The sequence below is a fragment of the Misgurnus anguillicaudatus genome, chromosome 20, assembly GCF_027580225.2.
Source record: "Misgurnus anguillicaudatus chromosome 20, ASM2758022v2, whole genome shotgun sequence".
Classification (NCBI taxonomy): domain Eukaryota; kingdom Metazoa; phylum Chordata; class Actinopteri; order Cypriniformes; family Cobitidae; genus Misgurnus; species Misgurnus anguillicaudatus.
The window spans coordinates 5,562,173-5,587,374 of record NC_073356.2 but is presented as its reverse complement, the minus strand read 5'-3'; the positions used below and the strand labels follow the sequence as shown (position 1 = coordinate 5,587,374).

The 25,202-nt window shown below is 39.1% G+C and overlaps 1 protein-coding gene across 1 annotated transcript; it reads right to left on the bottom strand.

The window, feature by feature from the left end:
- Positions 1-11,560: 11,560 nt before the first annotated feature.
- On the bottom strand, positions 11,561-24,765 carry LOC141349023 (zinc-alpha-2-glycoprotein-like). Its single transcript, XM_073858031.1, has 6 exons — positions 24,609-24,765; positions 21,298-21,572; positions 20,903-21,195; positions 16,213-16,497; positions 15,947-16,072; positions 11,561-15,856 (listed from the first exon to the last, which is right to left on the bottom strand). The coding sequence occupies exons 1-6, from the start codon at positions 24,681-24,683 to the stop codon at positions 15,846-15,848; spliced, it is 1,065 nt and encodes a 354-aa protein (XP_073714132.1). The 5' UTR covers positions 24,684-24,765; the 3' UTR covers positions 11,561-15,845.
- Positions 24,766-25,202: the final 437 nt, after the last annotated feature.

Below are 25,202 nucleotides of genomic sequence, written 5' to 3'. Positions count from 1 at the left end.
GTGCATACAGGTGAGCTTACGCGGCACACCTTTTAATGCAACAAACCTAGTAGTGCGCAAGGCAGGTATGTCGAAGCTGTAAAATTGATGATGTGGACGGCGAGGACCAGCCGGCTGGGTCACAAATGTCAAATGAGAAACCTCTAAGACCATGCCCGAGGTAAAGCTAATCCACACATGGAGTGAGCATCATTGTTACGGGAGGTGATAACTTCAACGATCCATAAATAACCTGTGTTGACAGGTGCGCTAGTGAGTGATCTGTGAAGCAGATGAACAGCTGATTGTCTGATGTATGTCAGACGTATCTGTCATTCAGGACCTTGGACAGTTCCAGAGCGCTGCGCCTCGGGCACCGTCCGCATCTGAGAAATGACAGGCTTGTGAATTAAATGAATGGTCGGTCGTAAAAGCGTGGTTCGCTGGTATCGCCGCCACATAGATATAGCGTAGGGGGAGACATTCGCTGTGTACGAGCCTCTGTAGTGAGGAGAAAAGTGTTCCAGACCACAATTCACGGGGGTTCAGACTTCACTGTCACCAGACAGAAATAGATCAGACTTTGAATAAGGACGCCTCGCGAAAGGGGTCCTAGCAGCTCTTGTCAACGTGTCATAAGTAATAAGTAAATAAACGGCCTACATTTTCTTTGCTTTTCAGTAACTAAATTGAAGAAAAATTTTCAAAAAATGTTCTTCACCAACTGGCTAATAATAAAGGCTTAAATAAAATAAATAATTAAATAAAATAAATAAAAATCTGTTGAACTGTGTGTGTTTATAGTAGGGTAGGCAGCTAGCTATATACGGTGGTCATCATTCAGTTTATTCACGAGTGCTGTGAAGAAAAAGAACAGCATCCACTGTTGAAGGCTTCAAAGATGTCCTCCTCTCCTCCAGCGTCCTCCCTGCTGTGCTGAAAACGCGTTTGCTGCTACTGCTGCTTGCAGGTATGCTCAACACATGACGGGCAAGTCTTGCCAACAAAGGAATGGTCTTCGCATGTTGACTCCACCAACCAAGCAAATCTCGATCGTCATATTCATTCTTGTCCTTGCTAGGCTTAAGGTTGAGGTATATGTGGAGCTCATCCTCAACAACTGTGTCATCATAGTCTGACGTTGTCATACTCAATTCTAGTCAGAATTTGAGTCTGATACTGCTCCATTGAGCTTTAATTATGAGGCGTGTCTCAACCGAAAAATGCCTCTGCACTCAATTGGATGGGCCTACGACCAATCAGAGCAACGGAGTGTGTGTATGTTGAAATTACGTCTTTTGCAGCCTGACCGAACTGCTAGTTATTTCGCTACAATGACACTAACATTGTGATTACACTAAGTCTGAGTTAGCGAATGTACATCAACACCTACTATGTTTAAAACATTTTGTTTATATCACAACATTAAGTATTTACTAAGTCATACAGTAAGACTATCTCTTACCATTTGTACGTTAGGTGAACTTCATCCACGACGATACCCATTACGTTGGCTTGAAAATATTGGAGCCTAGCATGTCCCTGCACTTATTCAGCAGCCACGATTCCGGGCTTCCGAAAAGAAGCTGGCAACGACCGCTAATTATATCCATTTCGTCATACACGCCGAGTTGCATCGCCGTGATACCCATTTCAGTTGCGACCAACTTTTGCCGAATCCCGTAGGAAGGACAACAAAAACATCAACAAATGCCTTGCTTGCGTTTCTCTGTTCCTCTTTTTAAATCAATGCTCTGTCGATATCTTTTAGAAAAGACTCAATGTCAGAATCCACACATCTGAACTCTACAGCGGCAGCCATTTCGTTGTAAACAGATTCAACACACGCGCTCTTTGGTGATGTGGTTCATTACGTTACGGTTGATTATCTGTCCATCATCGTATAAAGCCCGGCCTGACAATTTGATTGGTTCGCCCAGCTTTGGGTCTAGCATAGTAGCTCCTCAACGCAGAAACCCCAGACCGAACTTCCCATTCTCAAAATCTTGTGGGCGGGGCTAAGACCGGATGGCACCCAGGGGCTAGTGACATTTTCCCACTCCAATTCAAAGTCTGACAGGGCTCTCTTTTTTGCTGCAGGTGGCGGAGTATCTGACGTCACATCTGTCACTGGCGGCTCATCCTTAGTCGCATCTCCACCGGTTGCTCTAAAGTTTGCGATCCAACTCTGTGCATCTTGCAGGATAGCATTTCTCTCATTTTCACAAATTGATGTCCAAGGCATGTCGGAGGACCGTGTTGTAGATGTGATCCTGACAGTCCAAGCACCGGTAAGGTCGTAATGCAGCAACAATATTCGAACTTTGATCCGTTACCCACACCACTTTACACATTACAGAGGGATTAAACTTAAGAACTGTCACAAGCTGCTTCTGCAATTCCTTGCGGATATTTTCAGCTGTTTTAGCATCATTGTGAGGGAACATGGCAGCTGTGAGTACATTACTTTTCAACTTGAAATCTGACGTAATGAAGTGACATGTGATCGCCATGTAACTGACCTTGCGGTAATCATCAGTCCACATGTCTGTAGTCATCCCAACGTTAACTGAACACATCACCTCTTTTATCTCAGCAACAATCGATTCTCTTTTTGTTGTTGCCTTTTCATGGCATCTGCGTGAGATAGTCGTGGGGTCAGGTAGCAACTTTTCTGCAGACAGGCGACCATAGGCTGCTCCGACGTTTATTAGTTGCTGGGCTAACTTTATAAATCCTCCGCAACCCACCGGGCTTGCAGGGCTCTAGTGTCAATACACAGTATAGTAAGCATGGAAAATTGCTCTTAGAGGGATTCAATACCGTTCGCCACTACAGTGAGGTTGCATAACTGACAGTATTACACAGTATGTTTTTTGGATAAACAGCTCAGAAAACATTTCAGGGCAGTCCAGCCGAGGCGCGACTTAACCCTTCCTCTCCCAGACAGTCTGTTCTCTGTTGACGCAGCTACGCTGCGAAGACCAGAGCTCGGCCGTTCAGGTGCACGAGCCTCAGTAGTGACGGTGACTAGAGCGGCTCACAGAGCAGAGCAGTATGTCTAGGTGGTTTGATGTCAGACTGGACCCATCACGCAGAGAGGAAGTCTGCCGTGAGGCCCGCGGTTTTGGCGTTTATTAAAAGGCCAGAAAAACCGGGGTATATAAGGAATGTACCAATATTCAGCGCACTGACATAGGACGGGACTGAATAAAGGGAGGTATTCAGGCCTCAGCATATTATAAACAAATTCGTTCTGCCTCTGATTCTGTCTAAGCCAGAGAGAAATGACCGGGCAGACAAATAGTGAGTTCTACCGAAGTGAGACAGACTCAGGCCGGTTAGGCTCTTATAATAAGTTTTCTTAGTGCTCCAATAGCGGCGTGTGGGGAGGGGCATGAAGCTCTGTAATCGTTGAACACTAGACAGCTGCAATTAGAGGCAAGGAGCCGTAAGACCGCGTGCTAACTCTAAGCCGCCAGTGAGAGACCTCGCCACTGCAGGGGAAGGAGCTAGGGACTCCGCGAGCGTAGAGCACGAGTGGCTGTGCTATGACAGAGAACAGGGGCAGGACCCGCCCGTGTTTGCTTGTCCTATGCATCTATCTTAGTTCTACGGCTCTGTTGCTTGCTCATCTCAACAAGAGAGGAACGGCAGAGGGGAGCATGCAACACAGATAGAACAGCCATGCATCGTATGAATGGTATCACCCGATGCACTCGGAGGGGATTCATATGAGCGTGCCAGAGATCTCGCCACTGACTGTGAGAGGAGCGAGGGACTCTGTGAGTGTAAGGCATGAACGGTTGCGTTGTGACAGAACACGGGGGGGGGGGGTAGCCCATGTGTGCTTGTGTATGCATCCATCTTAGTCTCATGGCTCGCCGCGTGTTCATCTCAGCAAGAGAGGAACAGCAGGGGAGCACGAAACATGGATAGGACAACCGTGCATATGAGAGCGGTCTCGGCGTGGGAGGTGCCAGACCAGTGACGCGCTCGGAGGAAATTCATAGCAGAGAGGCTCACTCCAGCCGCTGTGCTGGACGCTATTACAACAGCGCCTGCTCTTTTAGCTTATAGCATTATATTAAAAATATTGATCTTACCGGGCGGCCGCAAGGGGAGACCTCGTCACGCATGTGTCCGCTGTACAGGGCTCGTACCATGGCAAGCGAAGGCTATCTTCGGTTCTCAGCCGGAAAGCGGCAAGGGAAGACGCTAGACCTGGATTCTGCTATCTTCAGTTCTCAGCCGGAAAGCGGCAGGGGAAGACGTTAGGCCTGGATTCCGCTGCAGGGCTTGTGTCGACGGCGAGTAAGGCTTCTTCTTCTTTAGAGCAGCGAGAGGTTCGCGCTGAAGGAGAATGCGAATGAGGTATGGCGCTCTTTTTCGCACTATTATAGGGCACTTTCGTGGGCTCGAACGCCATAGGTCTGTAATTTTTACAAACGTTAACCAATAGGCTTCAATCGCGGAGTAAACAGGAGTTTCCCCATAGCCCCAGCAACTGACGCAATGCGAACTGAACCGTATTGAAAGGGAACAGCATTTTTACATACTTATTAAGGCTCACAGAATCTCTCCCGACAGCATAAACCGCGTTTTATGCTGCACTGACAGGAATGTTCATCTGACAGGAAATTTCTACTTCACAACAAATAAAAAGATTTTTATGAAAACGTGTAGATGTTCTTCAACCTTTATTTATTTTATTGTCTTTAAGTTTTGTGGGACACGTTTGATGTTTTGGACTGGTGAAGGTTAGAGCAGCGTTACCCTGGCAACCGGAACATGAAGAGGACACTCTCTCACTTTCTCCGTCTGACAAAACTACGCTACCACAATTCAGAAACGACATCCTCGTTTAAACTATATGGAGAATCCATTTAAATGTTTATTTTAACATATGTTTATTTAAATATTTTTAATGTTCATGTTCAATAAAATTAAGTATTCCAACTACGAGTCTGTCATTCATATGTTATGGTAAGTCTTTTAATTATGGGCAAATAAGGACAAGTTCAATTAGTTGTACTGCAGATGTCCGCCCAAAGAATATTAAATAAAAGATTTAAATTACTAACTGGTTCCCAACATAAAACTTTTAATCCATTACGTTGTCACGACGTGCCCACGACAAATCCAGGAATTTCACTTTTCCAGTCGCCACGACGTAACTCGTTTCGTCGCCATGACTTAAGTTTGGTGCCGCTGCTAGCCATTTTGGTGCCCTAAGCATAATTCCTTTATAATGCCCCCCGACCCTGAGAAAAAAAAACTTTTGTTTTGCAAGTTTAATTTTTATTACCAAACATATATAACTTCATTGAAAGCAAAATCTTCACAGCTTTAGCCAACACACACTACACATTTGAAAGTGCAAACTTTTATAGAATAGGAAAATAGCAAAAAATTACCAAACTTAAATTATCAAAAAATCCAGACATGATAAGTATACAAGAATACTCATTATTCTTAAATAAAACCAAGATTCAGAGAACTAAGTGTCACAGTAATGTTTGCTTCATATCATAAATAATGACGTTTTATATTGATATATTTAAGAGTCATGAATTGTTAGCCTACCATGTGCACTGACTGCTAACGTTAACTTTGACTGAGAAAGTTTTAACCACCATCACGTCAAAATAAACCACAAAATAAACTACTGCTCAATATCTAAAGAAACGTAGTAAAGAAAGTAACAGCTGCGTCAGTTATTTGTAAAATGCATATGCATAGGTAATGTTTTACAGTAAAATCTCAATTTAGCTTGCACTGAAGTTATAAATTAACAACATAGTAACATTAAAATCAGCACTGCAAGTTCGAGGCGCATTACGATTAGCAGCAGCTGCAGCCCATGATTAAACATGATGGACTTACCTGCAAGTGAGCACGGGCATCATCCCGCATGTTTGGCCCTGTCCCAAATGGCACACTCCGGACTTGTGGTCCTCCTTAGAGTCCACGCTTTGATGACATCACGTAGTCCAGACTTTAGGGACCCTTGATGGGAGTCCACGTGGGTGCACCGGAGTTGTATTTTGGGACACACTTGAGCATCACACCGGAAATAGGTAGAGAAGTTGCCCGTCAGTGTAAGCTCCTCCCTTCCGTCGACTGATTGGTCTGATTACCCTTTCGCAAGGACTTCTGGGTTGGCAAAGTGCGCGAAGCCTGCTGCAGTGCGGGCTTCGCTGAAGACCGCATCAAGGGGGCAAAGGAGGCGCTGATGAGCACACTTCAAAGCGTAAAAATGACAGATGGGACACCCTACGGACTCGTAGACTAAGCGAGAACGCGCAATTTAAGACCACAAGACCGAAAGTCCACACGAAGTGCGCCATTTGGGACAGGGCCTTTCTTCTTTTTTTCCGATCCTGACTTCTACTTGTCTACTGACTGGCCCTTTCTCAACCCGAAGCCCAGCTAACAATTTTTGGTTCCCAAAATGTTCCCCTAACGTTAGTTTTTGGTTCCCATAACGTTATTTTCCAAGGTTTGTTTTTGGTTAGCCAGGAAAGTTTTCTTTACAGAAATAGAACGTTATTTTTAGGTTATTTTAACGTTTTCCTAACGTTAGGAGAACGTTAGAATAATGTTAGGAGAACGTTAGAATAACGTTAAAATAACCTAAAAATAACGTTCTATCTCTGCAAAGAAAACCCCCCCCGGCCAACCAAAAACAAACCCCGGAAAATGCACAGCTGACATGGAGTGAAAATGATCTCACCAGGGCGCGAGGGCGCGTTGCCGCGGCTCCGTGCACGCACTGACAGAGCGCGCAAGACTCCAGCCTCAGTGAAAAAGTGAAGGCTTACAAAAGTACGGCACGTCTATTAGTAAATCCCATGCTGTGTTTTGGTTGGTTTTTATCTATCATATCTATCTAAAATAAGTAACACATTTCCGTATAAGGAGGAATAAAATAATTTATTTAATACAAAATCTATAATAATTAAATTATGCTATAACTGGAAAAAATGTCTATTAAAATATTATACCATTATATAACACAGGTTATTTTATATAAAAATACCTCAACACATCACATATTATGTATTTAGATAACATTATATTTTATCAAATATATAATAGTGACTTCAACACAATAAAGAAGAGTTAAAACAGATATTTATTGAAAATATATTAAAGCAATAAGCCCCAAGAAGCAGTGGGTTACCAGTGCATTTTATAACGGCTAAGGGGCGTTGTTAGGCACGACGCGAAGCGGAGTGCCTAAAACCCCCTTAGCCGTTATAAAATGCACTGGTAACCCACTGCTTCGCGGGGCTTATTGCGTTTATAAAACGGTTGCTTCAAATTATGTATAGCAGGATTTCATATAATAAAACACAGCAAATAAGTTGTAATTATATTAGTACAGATATTAGTCTTCCGCCAAACAAAGTAGTTCCTCAGACTCAAGTGTGTCTGCAACAGAGCGGTTCCTAAGCAAAACAGACGGAGCAAAGACACAATGAAAATATGATTCATTAAGACTGTGGTGTTTATTTTCATAAATTAACATTCATCTAATTTATACATTAACATTTATACCGTGCAACTGTTGATGTGTGGATCAAATATGCTTGGAAGCATGTGCTTGTGTTAAGCATGCTTAACACTTTCCCTGCCAGCGTTTTTTAAAAGAGTTGCCACCCAGCTTTAGGTAAACATTAATGCCTTCCAGGAAAATGTTCTTCTTTAGATATATAAACATACAATATATCAAATTAAAGAACAGACCCTCTGCTTTCAAACAACAAAATAAAAACGTTTCACCCTACCTTCAATTGTTCTTTTATCCTCTCAAATTTTGAGCAAAATGTTGGGATAATTCCATTTCTGTGAATGACTTTTGTTAGAGATCCGATTCAGATCGCGGATCAAAAAATACACTTGAGTTTTAAAGTGTTGAGTGAAAGCATCAGTGTTTATGTTGTTGTGTAAGATCGCCACCCAGTGGATAATATACGGTACAACTACTCCTCACGGAAGCATTAATCAACAAGAAAACTCAACAATATTTATTGACACTTATCTGGATATCGCCATTAATTGTTCAATTGTTGAGGATTATAATTAATACAATATAATATAATTAGCCCACCCAATAAATCAAAATTGACAACAAAATCCGACATTTTGACAGTTATTTTCTACAGTACACAACAACAGTGGCGCAGTGATACAAGCTATGTAATACGGTTTGAGCCGTGGGTTTACCGGTGAGTTTTATCACAGCTGAGAACGCGTTTCAACCAATCAGAATGAAGAACCACAACTGGCCGTTTTATAAAAACATGTAATTCACTTTAGTTTAACAGACCTTACAGCAGCTGCCTCTCCATTATTAAGTAACAACAATCAGCATCTCTCTCTCAGTTTTTACAATAATCAAAAGCTTCTAACTTCATATTCTCTTCATGGAAATAATTAAAATATATATTCGTTTTCACATATTTAAGCTACTAATGAAGAAACAAAAAAGAAATCGCTAGAATGATATACTCTGAAGTTAAAACGCAATGAGAAATAAATCAGTCACTTTAGTTTTACAACAATAAAAAGTTTCTAAAATTATATTTTCCTTAAAATTCTCCTCACATCGATTGGAAATCACTCGTATATATATTTCTTCTCACATATTTAAGTTACTAAATCAAGAAAGAGACAAAAGAACCGCTAAAATAATGTTAGTCTCTGAGGTAAAAACGAAAGGACCGTTATTTTTGAAATTAACGGCTTTTCCTGAGCACAAGATAAAGCGGGTACTCGTGAAGAAGGCGGTAAGCTCATGCAGACAAGCACGCGCATATTAGACGTGCACACTAAAGGAATAATGGGTTTAATTATGCATTCACTTCATTTCCTAAAAAAAACATAACCAAAAAATAACCATTAGAGAACGTTATGTATAAGTTATTTTTAGGTTATTTTATGGTTCCAAAAAACCAAAAAATAACCAAAAAATAACGTTCTGTATAAGTTATTTTTATGTTATTTAAAAATAACCACCCTGCAAAGTTATGAGAACGTTATTTTATGGTTCCAAAAAAAGAACCAAAAAAAGAACCAAAAAATAACGTTCTGTATAAGTTATTTTTAGGTTATTTTAAAAATAACCACCCTGCATTGTTATGGGAACGTTATTTTATGGTTCCAAAAAAAGAACCAAAAATAACCAAAAAATAACGTTCTGTACAAGTTATTTTTAGGTTATTTTAAAAATAACCACCCTGCAACGTTATGGGAACGTTATTTTATGGTTCCAAAAAAAGAACCAAAAAATAACCAAAAAATAACGTTCTGTATAAGTTATTTTTAGGTTATTTTCAAAATAACCACCCTGCAACGTTATGGGAACATTATTTTATGGTTCCAAAAAAATAACCAAAAAATAACGTTCTGTATAAGTTATTTTTAGGTTATTTTCAAAATAACCACGCTGCAACGTTATGGGAACGTTATTTTATGGTTCCAAAAAAAGAACCAAAAAAGAACCAAAAAATAACGTTCTGTACAAGTAATTTTTAGGTTATTTAAAAATAACCACCCTACAATGTTATGGGAACGTTATTTTATGGTTGCAAAAAATAAAACCTAAAAATAACGTTCCCAGAACGTTATTTTTTGGTTCCCAAAAAAATAACCAAAAACTAACGTTAGGGGAACGTTCTGTGTTTGCTGGGAGGCTGCAGCCTGCAGCCTGCGCGAGGTCGCATATGCAGGCTGCAGCCTGCAGCCTGCGCGAGGTCGCATATGCAGGCTGCATACGTCATCAAGCCTGGTTTATTTCAGTTAACTGAACATTACATTAGCAAGTCATAAGCATATCACAACAATTTACGATTAACGAAGAATAATAGTCGTTAATATTACGAGATAAGAAAGTTTTGATGGCGTATGTAGCCTAGAAATGCGACCTCTGGAGGCTGCGCCCTTCGGACTGAGAAACGGCCTCTGTCAAACTTCGTGTCAGGCGCTCGCGCGATCAACCGGCACGGACCATCAAAGGCTGGAGGGCATACTTTCTAGACCAGAGCAATTAAATTCTCTCGTTCCCCCTTTTTTGTAACATATACACGGATAAAAGGTGCCTTATAATATTTCTATAGACAGACACAGTGAAAATAATAATAGAAATAATATCAGCATTATAATTTTTTTTCATTAGGCTATTTTTGGTGCCCCCTGATGCCCTACGCACAGCGCGTGATGGGAGCGGCGGGCTGAGTTTGGTCATAATATTACATCGACGTTACGCAACAGTTACGTATTTGTGTTAGCTGGGTTGTCACTTGCCCGATCGGGCCAGTGCTTCACCCTCAGTCACTAAAATATGTTTTCTGCATGTGACCGTTTGTCTGTATTCTTATACAATGATATACAATCGAGGCATATTTTAAGCGAACGTTAACTTCTCGGCAATGTCATGAGGTTTGTCCTACCTTATTGGTTGTTGTGGACGCTATTGCGCGTGTTGTGTTATGTCAACTGGTAGAGCAAAAAGACGTTAAGACGACAGCACCCTGAAATTATAAGGCCAAACAAAACATAATTTTTTAATATCTTGGAAGCAGGCACTAAATAAATTATGCAATGTTTTGCAAGTTGCCATCAGTTGCAAGGTAAAGCAGGCAAGTTAGGAGCTTTTTTGTTGGAACAAGCAACTAACGTAAAGGGTTGCCAATAACCCTTCATCTGGTCCACTGACCTTAATGGCGAGACGTATGAATGAAGACAATTAAGCGCATGGAAAGACATATCAACACAGCAAATTGATAACACTGTTTTATTAATATTGTTTCATTATCTTCCATAATTAGAGGGCGCTGTCGTCTTAACGTCTTTTGGCTCTACCAGTTGACGTAACAGTTCAATCCTGATATACCTGCAACTATTAATTCTGATAAGAGTATTGGGAAATTTCTGAATTAGAGTTTACATTTAAAATTGCCAATTGCCTTAACAAACGAAAAATAAAATGCATATGTTTACAATTATATATGACTTTTGAAATATTATTTTAAATATATTACTCTGAAATCTTTTTTTGGTGGGGCCAGTAAAAACTTCGGCAGGGCAAGTAAAAACCTAAACAAAAGGCCTGACTGGGTCAGTATAAAAAAATTATTTACGTTGAGCCCCAACAGTTAAAATATAATTATGATTACACGTGTGAACCATGTTACAATACTAAACAAAAATCACAACATACTGCAAGATGCCTCAGTGTAGTTAATACTGCATTTTGCACAGTATAATGAATAATTGGGTTAAAATGACTCATAATGCATTTTGGCATTTGTAAGTAGTACAGATGTCCTAATTTGTCACATGGTAAAACAGGGGCAACAAGTTGACAATGGCATTATTTTGTGATAGTTATTTTCTAGTTCTTCCATTTTCTTAGAGCATTGAGCAGCACAGTGGCTTAGTGTGAAACACCGTTTAGCAAGGAGGCCACAGGTTTAAATAATGTAGATAAGATAGATCATTTTGATCCACATATCAAAGTACTTCAAGAGAGAGTGGTGTTGAAAACTTTCTCATGAAGACCAGGAACCTTGACTTTGTACAGAAGTAATCTTTATTGTAAATAATAATAAACAAACGTGCAGTCAAGTCTTAAAGTAGACAGGGTGGTTGACAGGGCTTATCATAGTGCCAACTATAATGCATGTTTGAGCTGACTTAATTAAAAAACTTGCACTGACAAATCTTAACGCATATCAGTGCCATTATTTTGACTTAAGATCCACATCCTTATGCTTTTTTAAGGTATGTTTGCAAAAACTACTCAAATGTCCTTATATAACTAAGGTCTAGTCTTGGCTTAATCTAAACCTTGTCTGGAAAACTTCCCTGACATGTTTATTTAGCTGTTTTAAGGGGCAGTCCCCTAAAATAAAAATCATCGTCTATACTGGCAATTAAGAAAAGATCTCCGGCCACACTACATGATCGAACCTGACCATTTATGCACACTTGGCATGCGTGTTCTATTGCTAGCTTACATTGGTAAATGGTAAATGGACTGCATTTATATAGTGCTTTTAACAGACCTATGGCCATCAAAAGCGCTTTACAAGTTGCCTCACATTCACCCATTCACCTACCCATACACCGACAGCGGTGTCAGCAATGCAAGGTGCCATCCAGCTCGTCGGGAGCAGGTGGGGTTAGGTGTCTTGCTCAATGAGAGCTTTGACACTTGGTCAGGTGGAGCCGGGGATTAAACCACTAACCTGGTTTTTAAACAACCTACATGAACCACTGAGCCACTGCCGCCGCTACATTGCTTTAATTATACTGTAGCTTGCCTCTTGCGCATGTAAGCAGACACAGTGAACAATTGCTGTTAATCTTCAACAGTTGAATTTCATACTTGTTTGTGTGAGTTTAACTACAAGTGACAAAAGCAGACAGCTTTTACTGAAATTTGACTCCCCTTGTGATGTCAAAAGGGGATCTTGTTATAATAATAATACTGCTCCTTATTCTGCACTATCCAACCACAGCACTGCCATTTAATGCAGAAAGAGAGAAAATAATTTCAACAAACCACCTAAGTGGCCATTATTTTCAGTGTTTGCATTTCACCAGCTCATTTGCATTTAAAAGGACACGCAAAAACTAGAAATTTTTTGCTTACCCCTAAAAAAAATGGCAAATTTAACATGTTATAAAAATTATCTATATGGTATTTTGAGCTAAAACTTTACATACTGAATGTACTCTGGGCACACCAAAGATTTATTTTACATCTTAAAAAACATGTTATTGTTTAAACGGTCATTGCATCTTGTCATTGTTATCCTTTAGTAGCGTAATGGTCATGAAAGGGGCTTGACGAATTAAGGAAGGATATGCAATGATCCAGGAGATCATGGAGCGAGCAAATGTGGGCAGTAACTTAATTTACGCAAGACTCCATTTAGGACGTCTGCACTGCAGCAGAATCCTGAAGTATTCAAAAGTGTGGATGCCAGGCGTAACCACTGCAAGAGTAATGTATTTAAAACAAAACCACATTAATGCAAACAGAGCCACAGATGAGGCCAAAACTATGCCGATAAGAGAGCTAACCTGATTCTGGAGATTCAAACAACGCTTAATAGAGTTAACATAACTTTCTATGATGAAAAATAGTTACCAGCTCAAATAATACTAGGCATAAGCCATTGCATGTTACTGCGTACATCTATCTTAGCTATTTAACGTCAAGATAGTTGAGAGAAAAAGAATCGGTTAATCTGACAGGGACTTTCAAGCTTGTTTTCGCGTACACCTATCTTAGCTATTTAACGTCAAGATAGGTGAGATAAAAGAGAATCGGTTAATCTGACAGGGACTCTCAAGCTGGTTATCCACAGTAGATGTACACATTAAAAAAGCTCAATAATCCAAATGCACTCTTGCTTTTCTGAAGCTTTTTTCTTTTGCAGTTGCAAACAGCAAGTGAAGGCGCTGAGTTCTTGCTCTTCATTTCTTCCGTGTGGCACAAACATAAAATATGATTAATATCAAAGTGACACATCACTATATTATGTGTTCGGAGTGACGTGTGTTGGTCGTGTTTTCAAAATATGTGTTTGTTGCGTCATGTGAACCAAGTTCATCACGTGTTTTGTCAAAACAAGTGCCTGCTCCACACGCGTCAAAACTGTTTATGATAAAAGAGACGGTCACGTTCACAAAATACATGCAAGACACTCCCTTAACAGTAAACTCTGATTACTAGGGGTGTGACGAGACACTTAATCCACGAGACGAGACACGAGATTGGGTTCACGAGAACGAGACGTTTTTTACACTTTTTAAGAAACCCTCAATGATAAAATAAATGAATAAGAAACTGAAATCAGGTTATTTTTAAATGTTTTAACTAGTCAAGGACTGGCCCTAACAATTATTTTGCTAACTGATAATGAAGTAATTTGTTATTTTTGGGTAATAAAAATAGACCCAAGTGAGCAATAGACTTTAAAATGACATAATAATGAAGATGCAATAATAATTGGTTCAAATAAAGTATTAAAACCAAGTTACATTAAACAACATTACATTAACAAACACATTACATTTGTGGTCTATAAATAAAAAGCAGTATGTATATATTATAACAAATGCCTGCAGGGGACGATAGTGGACTCGTCTCGAGGACGCTATCTTCATTTTCACTTTAGACGGAGAAACGCTTATTTTTAGCCAAACAATGTTTAAATCCATTTGAATATTTAATATACGTCCATTTCTTTACAATAGAAATGATACAGCTATTGTCATTTTTGAGCAAGAACATGCAGACATTAAATCATGTAAACTCTGTGATGGTTTAATCTGCTGAGACTTCACATCTGACACTGATCAACAGACAAACACAACGTGTCTCAGACTTCATACGAGTTCCCAAACGAACATTTTTGGAAACCCAAACAAAAAAGCAAATGCAGTAAAAGACAGAATGCATGCACTGTAAGGGGCTAATCACACCACCGTGCTTTAAACGCAAGGCGCGACGCACTGCCTTTTTTAAAAAGAGCAGGGTGACGCAGATTTTTATATTGCTAAGCAACCACCGAGTCAGCTGTCTTGTCAATCAAATATTGAAGCGTGCGCTCTTTTGCTGTTAACTGTCATATTAGCAGAAACTTTAAAAAGAGGGCGCTTGCTCTGACCTTGTTTGAGGGTGAGAGGTGCACAAACACGCAGGAGAGAGTGAGCGAGTGGAGTCCGGTTCTTCAAAGCAACTGTAAACTTCCCTCACCACAACGTAAGGCCCGCCTCTCCTCTCATTCGAGTGGACAATGGAAAGAAGCGAATGACGTCGGGCGCTTCTCCGCTCTCAGCTTTCCTTCAAAGGCGCGTGCTGCGGCCGGCAGCAAAAACCGCAAGGCGCTCAGCGCGCATAAACAGCACGCAAACGCTCCCTGCCCATAGAATATCATTCAAAAAAGGCGCCTGCAACTGCCATAAACGCTTTGTGTAACTGGCTCCTAAAAAGGTCAAACAGAAAGCTCCTCCTCCGGAGGTCGCATATGCAGCCTTCATACGTCATCAAGGTTTATTTCAGATCATTAAAGGTTCTCTAAGCGAATCTGAGTGTTGATTTTTGAAATGTGTTTTCAAAGAAACTGAGCGTAGTTAACTCCTCCCCCTCCCTTCCGTGCTTTCATGAACGCGCCCAAACCCAACCCCCAAATCCTTCTTGGCGTTTATTGGTTAGAACACTTTGTTATGGTTTCTGGTGTAGGTTTGGCCAGTTTGTTATTATTGCAGTTTGTGGAGGCTGGGCTGTCTACAGAGATCGCTGTTTTTACAGTTTGATCAGTGGACAGGAAGCAAGCAGATAGTGAGGAGATGTTTGCTGTATGTAACAACAAATGTTTTATGGTCTAAAACACGTGAATTCGCTTAGAGAACCTTTAACTGAGCATTATATTCGCAATTGTGACTTATGAGCATATTACACCAATTTGCGATTAACTAAATTATTAGTAAACTTTATAATTGTTAATCGTGACCTCCAAAGGATGCAGTCTTTTATTGGAGAAACGGCCAGCATTTCACCTCCACAAGAAATCTCGCGAAACACATTTAATCTCGCGAGATCTCGTCGCACAAGACCTCGTCACACCCTTACTGATTGCGCATGAGATTATGAGAGTATCTGGCAAACGTGAACGTTTCTTTTATCATAAACCCTTTAGAAGCGTCTGCAGCAGGCACCTATTTTGACAGAACACGTGATGCACATAAGTTCACTCGATGCGCCAAACACATATTTTGAAATGACAAACCACACACATAATGGGCTACATACATGTTCTGACGAACTTCACATCCTACCCACTTCAATAGGCCGCTGTAATATAGAAATTATATATTTTGAATACATGTTGTATGATTACTGTATAATTGTTTCATCGGTCATATGTAATGTTGTAATACTGACTATTTGTTTTTTTCTTGAAAAAATGAATGCCAACTGCTGCAACTACAATGAAAACAACTGAAGAAATCACAATGCCAATCACAACACCAATAGCCAGGGATCCACTGCAGTCACTGCATTTCCCATCTGCAAAAAAGGCAAAAACTTTGTTTGTGATGCAACTCCTGAAAGTGTTACATTTGTAAATTAACAAGTTATAATCATGTGTCATCCTATGAATGTATTTTCTTTAATGATAAATAATAATGATTTTTTTTTCAGCCTACCCCATTTGGTGATTATTGGTTCTTGTAGGGTGATGTGTGACACAAAACAATCATAATCTGCTTTTTCATCCTCTGCAATTTTCACACTCTTCCGCAGCTGATATGTTCCATCATGATTTGGTCTGACTCCTGTGGATTCAATCTCATTATCAGGCAGAGATGTGCGATATTTCCTAATGACCAAAGTCACATCTTTGGGGTAGAAGCCAGTGGCCATGCAGGTGAGTTTCAAGTTGTTTTTGTTACCGGTAGCCCTTTTTGCAAACACACGAACCTCTGGTGCAGCTGAGAAAAAGGTAATCAGTTCATGAATCAGTTATAGCACTATGAAAGCTATAGATCGGGGTTTCCAAACTTTTCATTCAGGAACCACCTACACAAAGTATAATCTTTCTCATGCCCGACCAAAATATTCTTAAAGGAAATATGGGGGAAAACTATAGAAGTAAAACTGTGCCATTGGATTTTGAATTCAAATTCTTAACACAGAATTTTTTACATCTAATTTTTAACAATGAATTTTATTTTGCATCTAAATCAGACTTTGAATTTTAAAGAGCCACACAGATCCAAAACCGAAAGTAACCTTTATTGCAGTGTGTCATGTAGCTGTCCATCAATGTAAACAACGTGTAAAGTAGTTGAACCAAAAAGTGCACGATTAATAAAGTTATTGGCTTCTAAAGCAGGGAGTCGACTCTGAATCAATGAAACGAGTCATATAGGGAGTGAGTCTTCTTTCTGATATTTGCCACGTCACACGAACGCATCCACGTCACATGAGATACTAATCTCCACCTACAGCCTTGCCCGGGAGAAACGAAAACTATGACCCGCCCACAGCTAGTAAGTGTGTGTAAACATCAGCTCACGCTGTGTTTTCAGTTTGTGTTGTTTTTACTACCAAAGGAGACTTTTTCAAGGAGGGATATACTAAACGTGTCTGGCTGTGAAGAATCAGTGGTTGTTTGTATTGCTTGGATTAATGATGAATGATGTCTTTGTTTAAACTGTTCATTTACTGTCAGAGAGTCACGTTAGCAAACGGCTAACGCATGCTCACTTACGGTTTTGCTATGACCCGGTTAGTTTACATAAATGCTTAAATGAGTGTAAAATGTTAGTTTCAATCGTCGTTTTTATTGCTTGGATTAATGATGAATGATGTGTATTGATGTTGACAATGTCTTCTCAGTAAATCATGTTAGCACGAGGTCAATACATGTTGCACTATTGTTGGTCTGTGCCACTGATCTGTGGTCTGTGCGACTGATCTGTGATCTGTGCAAAGAGACTCTGTCAGTTGACCAATCAGAGCAGAGAAGGCTACTGAAAGGTGGGGTTTAGGCAGACTTGAGTCGTTGAACGGCTTCACATGAATCGTTTGGGGATCTCCGAGAAATGGGGTAATTTTAAATTTATATTTTGAGAAAATTACAGTGTTTTTGACCTTGCATGCATTTAAACCTGTTGTCCGGGACTTATAAATAGCAGAGGTGGGACAAAGTCATTGTTATGCAAGTCACAAGTAAGTCTCAAGTCTTTGCTTTCGAGTCCCGAGTCAAGTCGAGTCAAAGACGAGGCAAGTCCCGAGTCGAGTCACAAGTCAAAGCCAACAAGTCTCAAGTCGAGTCCAAAGTCCTACCATTTTACTTTCGAGTCATTTCAAGTCCTCTTACCACAGAAATAAAATGCGTGCTGTGGACAGGTGGAGGGAGGCTCTATACTGCATTGCATTCGCAAAAGATCAAATTGGCCAAAAGTCTGTCAGTCATTTGTGCGTGATAGGGACGCAGAATAATGCCACCATGGCTGAAAACTCGCTCCACTGGAGAACTAGAAGCAGGCACTGCCAAGACTCGGATGGCTACTTGAAAGAGTGAAGGAAGAGTTTTACTGTTCTGTGCCCAGAACAAAAGGGCATACTGTCCTTCTGCCATGTCAATGTAGTGACTTAGCTGCAGTGGTAGTCTAGATTTTTGTTTTCCCTTTGACCCTTATGCTCACTCGTCCCAGCGCGACACCCCATATGCACCACTACATTCACAGATGCATACAGTATAGATATTCATGTAACTGAGAGCATTCTGAAAGTTTACTCATAAACACATAAACTGAATGTATTATCAACATATCAGTTTATTATAAGAGAAAAAAAGACTTTAATAGCCAATTTGCATTTACAGCTGGGGAAACTGGACTGATTTTTAGACTAGTTTAGTGTTAATTAACATCTAACTCAGGGCCAAAAGCTACTCAACTGTTCATTACTCTTTCAATAGCTATAATCTGACAACTATTGATACCATTACCATGTGTAATTTAATGGTGTAAATGTTTTTATTTAATACACATTTAAGATGACCATGAATTAACTCTAATTTGCATAGTCTTTGATATAAAAAGCTTATTTGCATATAATATACAAGCATTGTCTAAAAATGAAAATAGGCTTTTACTTAATTATTGTTACAAGATTATCATATTGCCTAATATTAGACACCCAAACCAAACAGAAGTTTAAGATCATATACATCTTGAACGTAGATATATAAATGAACACAGAGAAGGAAAGTTTAACACTAAGCACAAGCAAACATGCTGAAGGCAGCTAAAAACCATCAGGACATAAACACGGGCTTATTTTATTGCATTTGGAGCCTTACCTCCAGATAAACTAATAAACTGGACTGATGATTTAAATGTTGTTTACTCCCATGTGCGTTGTTAACTCTCCGGATTTTATGTTGCAGCACTCGTTCACTTCACATGGATTGTTTGTTTACAGGGTCGCGTGAGCAGCTACACTGCAGGTTCGACTTCATTTGGCGCCAAGCAGACCTCTTGGTGATGTCAAAGTACCGCGAGAGCGATTCAAAGCAGATTTCTCCATGTGATAACTGGAATCACTCTTGCGGTACTTTGCTGTCACTTGGCTGTGGCGCCACATCGGTCTGCTCCCCAGTCACTTTCGCGCTGCTATAGTAATTTCACATGCCGATCGGATCACGCAGTCAGCAGGAAATCAAACACACCAAATATATAGCCTAATATGTATATGCATTTCAACCCGCTAAAGTAGCATTTGTAGCATGCTGGTCAGTGCTTCACTATGACTAAAAGTTTGAAATGTCACAAAACCATGCTGTTACGCATCCTCGTGCTATTTTTAGTGGGTATACGGAATTCCTTGACAATTCCTAGTGGGTATAAGGCGTGTACCTGTGTATCACGTAGACTACACCACTGCTGAGCTGTACTGCTGGTACGGTCCCAACATCCAAACCAACGTGGGACTACAGTGATTGGCTGTCGTGCAGGCAGCGCGCGTGCTCTCTGCATGCAGGTTGTGCACATTTTTTTCACAGATGCAGATACACAGAGCGGCGTGGCCGTGTGAAAAAAAAATTCCCCATGGTTTCGTGTGAAGTAGCAAGTCTTCTCGAGTCATAAGGCCCAAGTCCAAGTGAAGTCACGAGTCATTGATGTTCAAGTCCAAGTCAAGTTGCAAGTCTTTGTACATTTTGTCGAGTCGAGTCTGAAGTCATCAAATTCATGACTCGAGTCCAAGTCACAAGACTCGAGTCCACACCTCTGATAAATAGTGATAGGATGCTTAAAATTGTCATCTTACTGGCTCTTTAAAAGCCATCGAATTTCTAGCACTGTTTTTTTGCCTATGACATTTTTTTCAATGTTTTAAAAAAATTCAGTGTAAAAAAATTCAATGTCTAAAAAAATTCTGTGTAAATAAATTCAATGTCTCAAAAGATTCAGTGTAAAAACATTCAATGTTTCAAAAGCTTCGGTGTAAAAAAATTCAATGTCTCAACAAATTCAGTGCAAAATAATTCAACGTCTCAAAAAATTCAGTGTAAAAATATTCAGAGTCAACATCCGGGGAACCAAGGAGAAGCAATCGATCCCTGTATCAAATCATTAAACATCCAGCCAATCATTTACGCTCCATTGGTCATGTGACGCTGAAACGGGAAGGCAGTGAAGTTCAGGCAAAGGGTTTATTTGCATTAACATACGAAATCTCACATTTTCACATCTGGCAGATCGTATCATCAGTATATTAGGACACAGCGCGTTAACATTTATCCACATTAAAGTGGCTTCTGTATCTGGATGTGTCATCGATCCCTTGCGGGGAGACGCGCTGGATGAATAGCTGACAATCACAAATGGCTACAACTGGCTATAACCATATGATTTATGCTTTATATTTTTAGCTTTAAAAGTTTTTATCTTTGTTGATCTGCAGCGTCCGCACCGCGGACTTTACCTGAACTTGCCTTTCACCCACATGCTTTTTATCAACAACAAAATCCATGTGAAACATTAGGAAAAAAGTCTGATTTAGATGCAAAATAAAATTCAGTGTTAAAAATTCGATGTAAAAAAATTCAGTGCTAAGAATTAGAATTCAAAATCCAACGGCAAGAAACCTGACAAATCTCCAAGTCCCTTGTAAACGTAGTTTTCTGCATAGCTGTTTTCTATAATAAGCAGATTTTTGATAGCTGTAAATGCACCCAGTAATATGTAATAGTAATTAAATGGATTAAACAATTTAAGTGTCATTCAGTGCAACAACCATGTGGACACAACCTACTTAATCCCACTGTAACACCCACAGTTTGGAAACCCCTGCTGTAGATAAAAGTTTACTTCATTTACTCACATTGTTTTCTGAGTTCCTTGTCTCCATATTCTCTGAACTTGTTTAACCAGTCCACACATTCTTTCTCCAGGTAGCCCTTGGTGTACTGGTTTAAGATGGGCACATTATCCCATTTCCTCTTTGTTGGGACAGCTGCAGGAGCTGGGGCAACCCACTGCGAGTTCTTATCATCAAAGGAAAGGAAGTTTTCACCGTCATAGCTGTATTCATCGATACCTCTGGAGAATGTAACTTCACTTCCCTGTTTTTCAATTTCACAACCATGTCTCCATTGAAGAATATGAACATGATCTAACACAAAGAAAAATCAAAATGTTTCAAAGTTAAAAACAACAGACATAACAGACATAATAAAATACACAAACATGATAAACTTGATTATAACTTCCTCATCTGATTTATTGTGTCCCATTCGTTCCATCAGAATGTTGACATTCACATTAAACCACTGTTCTTTGCTCTTTCGGGATTGGGTACCTTTCTCCCAGTAATCCTGTGGCAATTTCTCTTTCATCCAATCCTGTTTAGGAATCTTTTTTTGTTCCTTGCTGTTGTAGTAATCAATCTCTCTGTCATCCAGTAAACCCATAGCTGTGAAATCATAGATGCCTGGCAGATTCACAGGTTTGGATAAAGCGGTGTAGATGTAGTACAGGGAATGAGTCTCCGCAATGTAAAGCAGTCAAATGTATTTATATAATACTTATTTAAAGAACCATTTTAATAAATTTTTATAATCTAAAGAACCTTTTATTACTACAGAAAGTAAATATAAGCTATTGCCCGGTGGCCCGAGGCAAGCGTGAGAGACGTTCGGGCAAGTAAAAAGTATTGTCACTTGCCCGATCGGGCCAGTGCTTCACCCTCAGTCACTAAAATATATTTTCATCAATGTATATATTTAACATCTTGGAAGCAGACATTTACTTGAGTAAAACACGATAAAAGAAACAATGCAATATTTTGCACTGTTTGCTGTCAGTTTACAGGTGAAGCAAAAAAGTTGGGAGCATTTTTTCATTGGAACATGTCTGTTGTATATTTATACGATTATATTTGACTTTTGAATTATTATTTTTAAATATCCGACACTGACATTTTTTTATTGGGGCCAGTAAAAATGTTGGCAGGGCAAGTGAAAACCTGAACGGGCCAGTATAAAAAATTATTTGCGTTGAGCCCTGTAATAATTTTTTTTTTCAAATTTGTGTTTGGTATATAAAATTGTTAACGGTTTGGCTTCTTCCATTCTTCCTGATTTTGTGCATTTTCGTCTTATAGACTGAATAGATACATAAGATGAATAGATCATCATGGACAAATGATTAAACTCATCAGCCTCCTTCCAGAATGGTTAACATGTATCCCATCAAGCTAATGAGTTGAATCAGGTGTGTTAAATAATGAGACATCTAAAAGATTCTGGATGGGGGTATAGTACCAGATTTGTTAAACACTGCCATAGATAAACAATGCATACAAAAAACAGGGGCATATATACATATATAAGTTTGAGGGTGTGCAGTAAGCAACCACTCAGCCACCACCTTACCTGCCTATAGCAACAAACACTGTTGAGTTCTGTGAATTAGTGAATTAGTATGTTCTAAGTCATCCACTAGATGGCAGTAGAGCACAGACAAGTGCATAGAAATAGAGAGTAAACAAGGAAGTGGAGTGTTGTATTGCTGCTAGATGTACACGTATGCTCTCTGACATTAAAGACAAATTTGTTGGAGGTGTAAGGTTTTCTTTGGTTCTTCTCTCACTATACAACACCACAAACACCCAGGCCACTGATCATGTTAGTAACTTTATATTACAGTAAACCCCATTCTCTGAAACAAATTCCCAGTGGCCTAAACCCATTTGTCAAATTATTCACACTTTTGTAAAAACCTTAAACAGGTTAAGGTAGTTAGATACTGTTTGCAAAACTCATGCACTCTTTTTGCAAAACTAAACACAAACCTCTCCATAAAACACATTTCACACTGCAATGCATGTGTTTTGCAAAATGCTACACAGAGGCAGGCAAAAGTTAAATGCAACAACAACACAGTTATCTTTGATTGATCACAACTTTTTCCAATCATATGGATTGGAAACAGTCTGATGGGCAGAGGAAGAGCAGGACACCACAGACAATGCAATTGGCAAAGTTTTAACAAAAAACAAGTGCTGCATATACAAACATTCAAAACCTACCATTTACTGTATACACTATATTTACAGAACTACTTTGTGATTATAATAATGCAGATTTTTAACAGTATTTGTCAAATGTGTTTATACAATAAACCTGCTTTTTTGTAACCAGATGTCCTGGATGTTGCGTTTTCCATTTTTTAAGATATTATTGACTCATGTGTGTAATAATTTGAATGCTTTGTTTGATTTTGAGTACAGATGAAATAGTTTTGAAGGGATTGTGTGATTTTGCTAGCAGAGTCAGGGGTTCTGTGAATTTAGTTTGAAAAATGTGGTTTTGTGTTAAAGGTTTTGAAAAAATAAATGCTGGTTTCGAGAAAAGTGTTTGTGGTAACTTACAGTATTTCTGTGAATTGCTAAGTGTTTTGTTTAGGCGAGCGCCACTTACATTTATTTCAGAAAACAAAAAAAGCTTTTAATCTTTTTTTTTTAATTCTTGTTTTTAAACTATTAACAACATACACAGATAAGCTGTACATTAAATTAATGTTTTTGATGACAAACCCCATTATAAACAATCAGCTGTTAAAACCATAACAAAATAAGTTTGTGTCATTTTTGAAAGATTTAAAGCCCAGAAGTGATCTACAAGCTGCTGGGGGTCTTTCTTTCTTCTCACAGATAAGATCACACAATTATTAGCAAACACATTACCAATACAAACCCACGACCATCATCGTGTTCCTTAAATGTAATACAATTTCCATTATAACCATTAGAATTTCTGTGATGGTTTATATTGGAAAAATGCACATTGTACAGTTCAGCTTTGAAATCAAAATTTTAAACCACAGCTATAAAACAAACCTTTAAAACATTTTTGTGTTGTTCTGAAAGACTACTAGTGTAACTAACTAACTAAATAATCATCCCAAAAAACAAAAGGGTTCCTTAATATCCTAAAGCACCTTTATTTTACCTTATGTGTTACTAGAAATAACTATTTTTCACAATTTAATACAGAACATATTTTTTTCTGATCATTTATTTTGGTTTAATAAAGAATTGTGGTTTGATAAAAAAATGTTAAAACACAATCTTGTTAGGGATCTAATTTTTGTACTGACGTCAATGGTTATTCTGTGGCATGGCGGATTAACGGCGGTAGCCTAATGCTATCGAAGTATCTAACGTTACGAAATCTTGCCATGGTTTTACTACAAATAAAACAAAAACATGTCTAAGTTACCGCACAAATTAATGTTTTTGCAACTGTAACCATGTTTTTGTCGTAAAACCGTGGTTTTACAAATGGTAATAAAAACACACCAATAAACATGTTTACTACGTTTACTATAATAAAATGATTGTAATTTTGGTATGGGTATTTTTTGCGTCCAAAGTATACACATTTCATATAAAGTACATGTCATAAATTCGTATAACGGTTAATTCAAGTCAAAACACGTTTTAGAGGAAGCGTACGTTACTGTTCTACTTTTACTTTCGTTTTAGAAAACAAAAAACAAATGTAGTCTAAATGTGACTTACCCGCTTGAACCGACACTAAAGTTCCGAAATAAAGAAAAATACCAAGCAGAGTAAAACGCTTAGCGACACCCGAGTCCATGACTTTAAACCCTGAAGATTGTGTAACTTTAATATGTAGCTTTAGCTTATCACGTCGTCAACACCCAGACCTCGAAATGTTCAGTAACACAGGAACTGTTTTCAGCAAATGGCGGACGCCGTTTGAACCAATCAGAAAAAGCTGAAAGCGTATAATCATTTGTATCTGGGCAAAGTTGGTAAACTGAGGTTACAAAATGAACACCCAGCATTAACTATTTAGATTCTATTAAAAGTTAAGGCTGTCAAATGTACAATGTCTCTCAGAAAAGCACCAAAATACATTTTACTTGGCATTCCTTAGCCTTTATCAAATGCTGAACCTCACAATCTCATAGACAAAATATGAATACAGAAAACAGGGGCATAAATAGGCACCAAAACATAAAAGTTTGAGGGTGTGCGGTTAACCACTCAGCCACCACGTTACTTACCCACTGCCTGCCTAGCAAACAACAAAAACACCTGACCCTGGAAACGGATCATGTTATTCATTTTATATTAAGTTGCCAAGGGTTTT

Bases quoted from the DNA above. Each gene is read 5' to 3' on its own strand.
- LOC141349023 (XM_073858031.1), bottom strand. From the start codon at position 24,683: ATGGACTCGGGTGTCGCTAAGCGTTTTACTCTGCTTGGTATTTTTCTT. The intron at 21,573-24,608 runs GCGGGTAAGTCA...CTGCTTTACATT, and splicing joins GAACTTTAGTGTCGGTTCAA to GCGGAGACTCATTCCCTGTA. The intron at 16,073-16,212 runs GTAGGCTGAAAA...CCTTTTTTGCAG, and splicing joins ACCAATAATCACCAAATGGG to ATGGGAAATGCAGTGACTGC.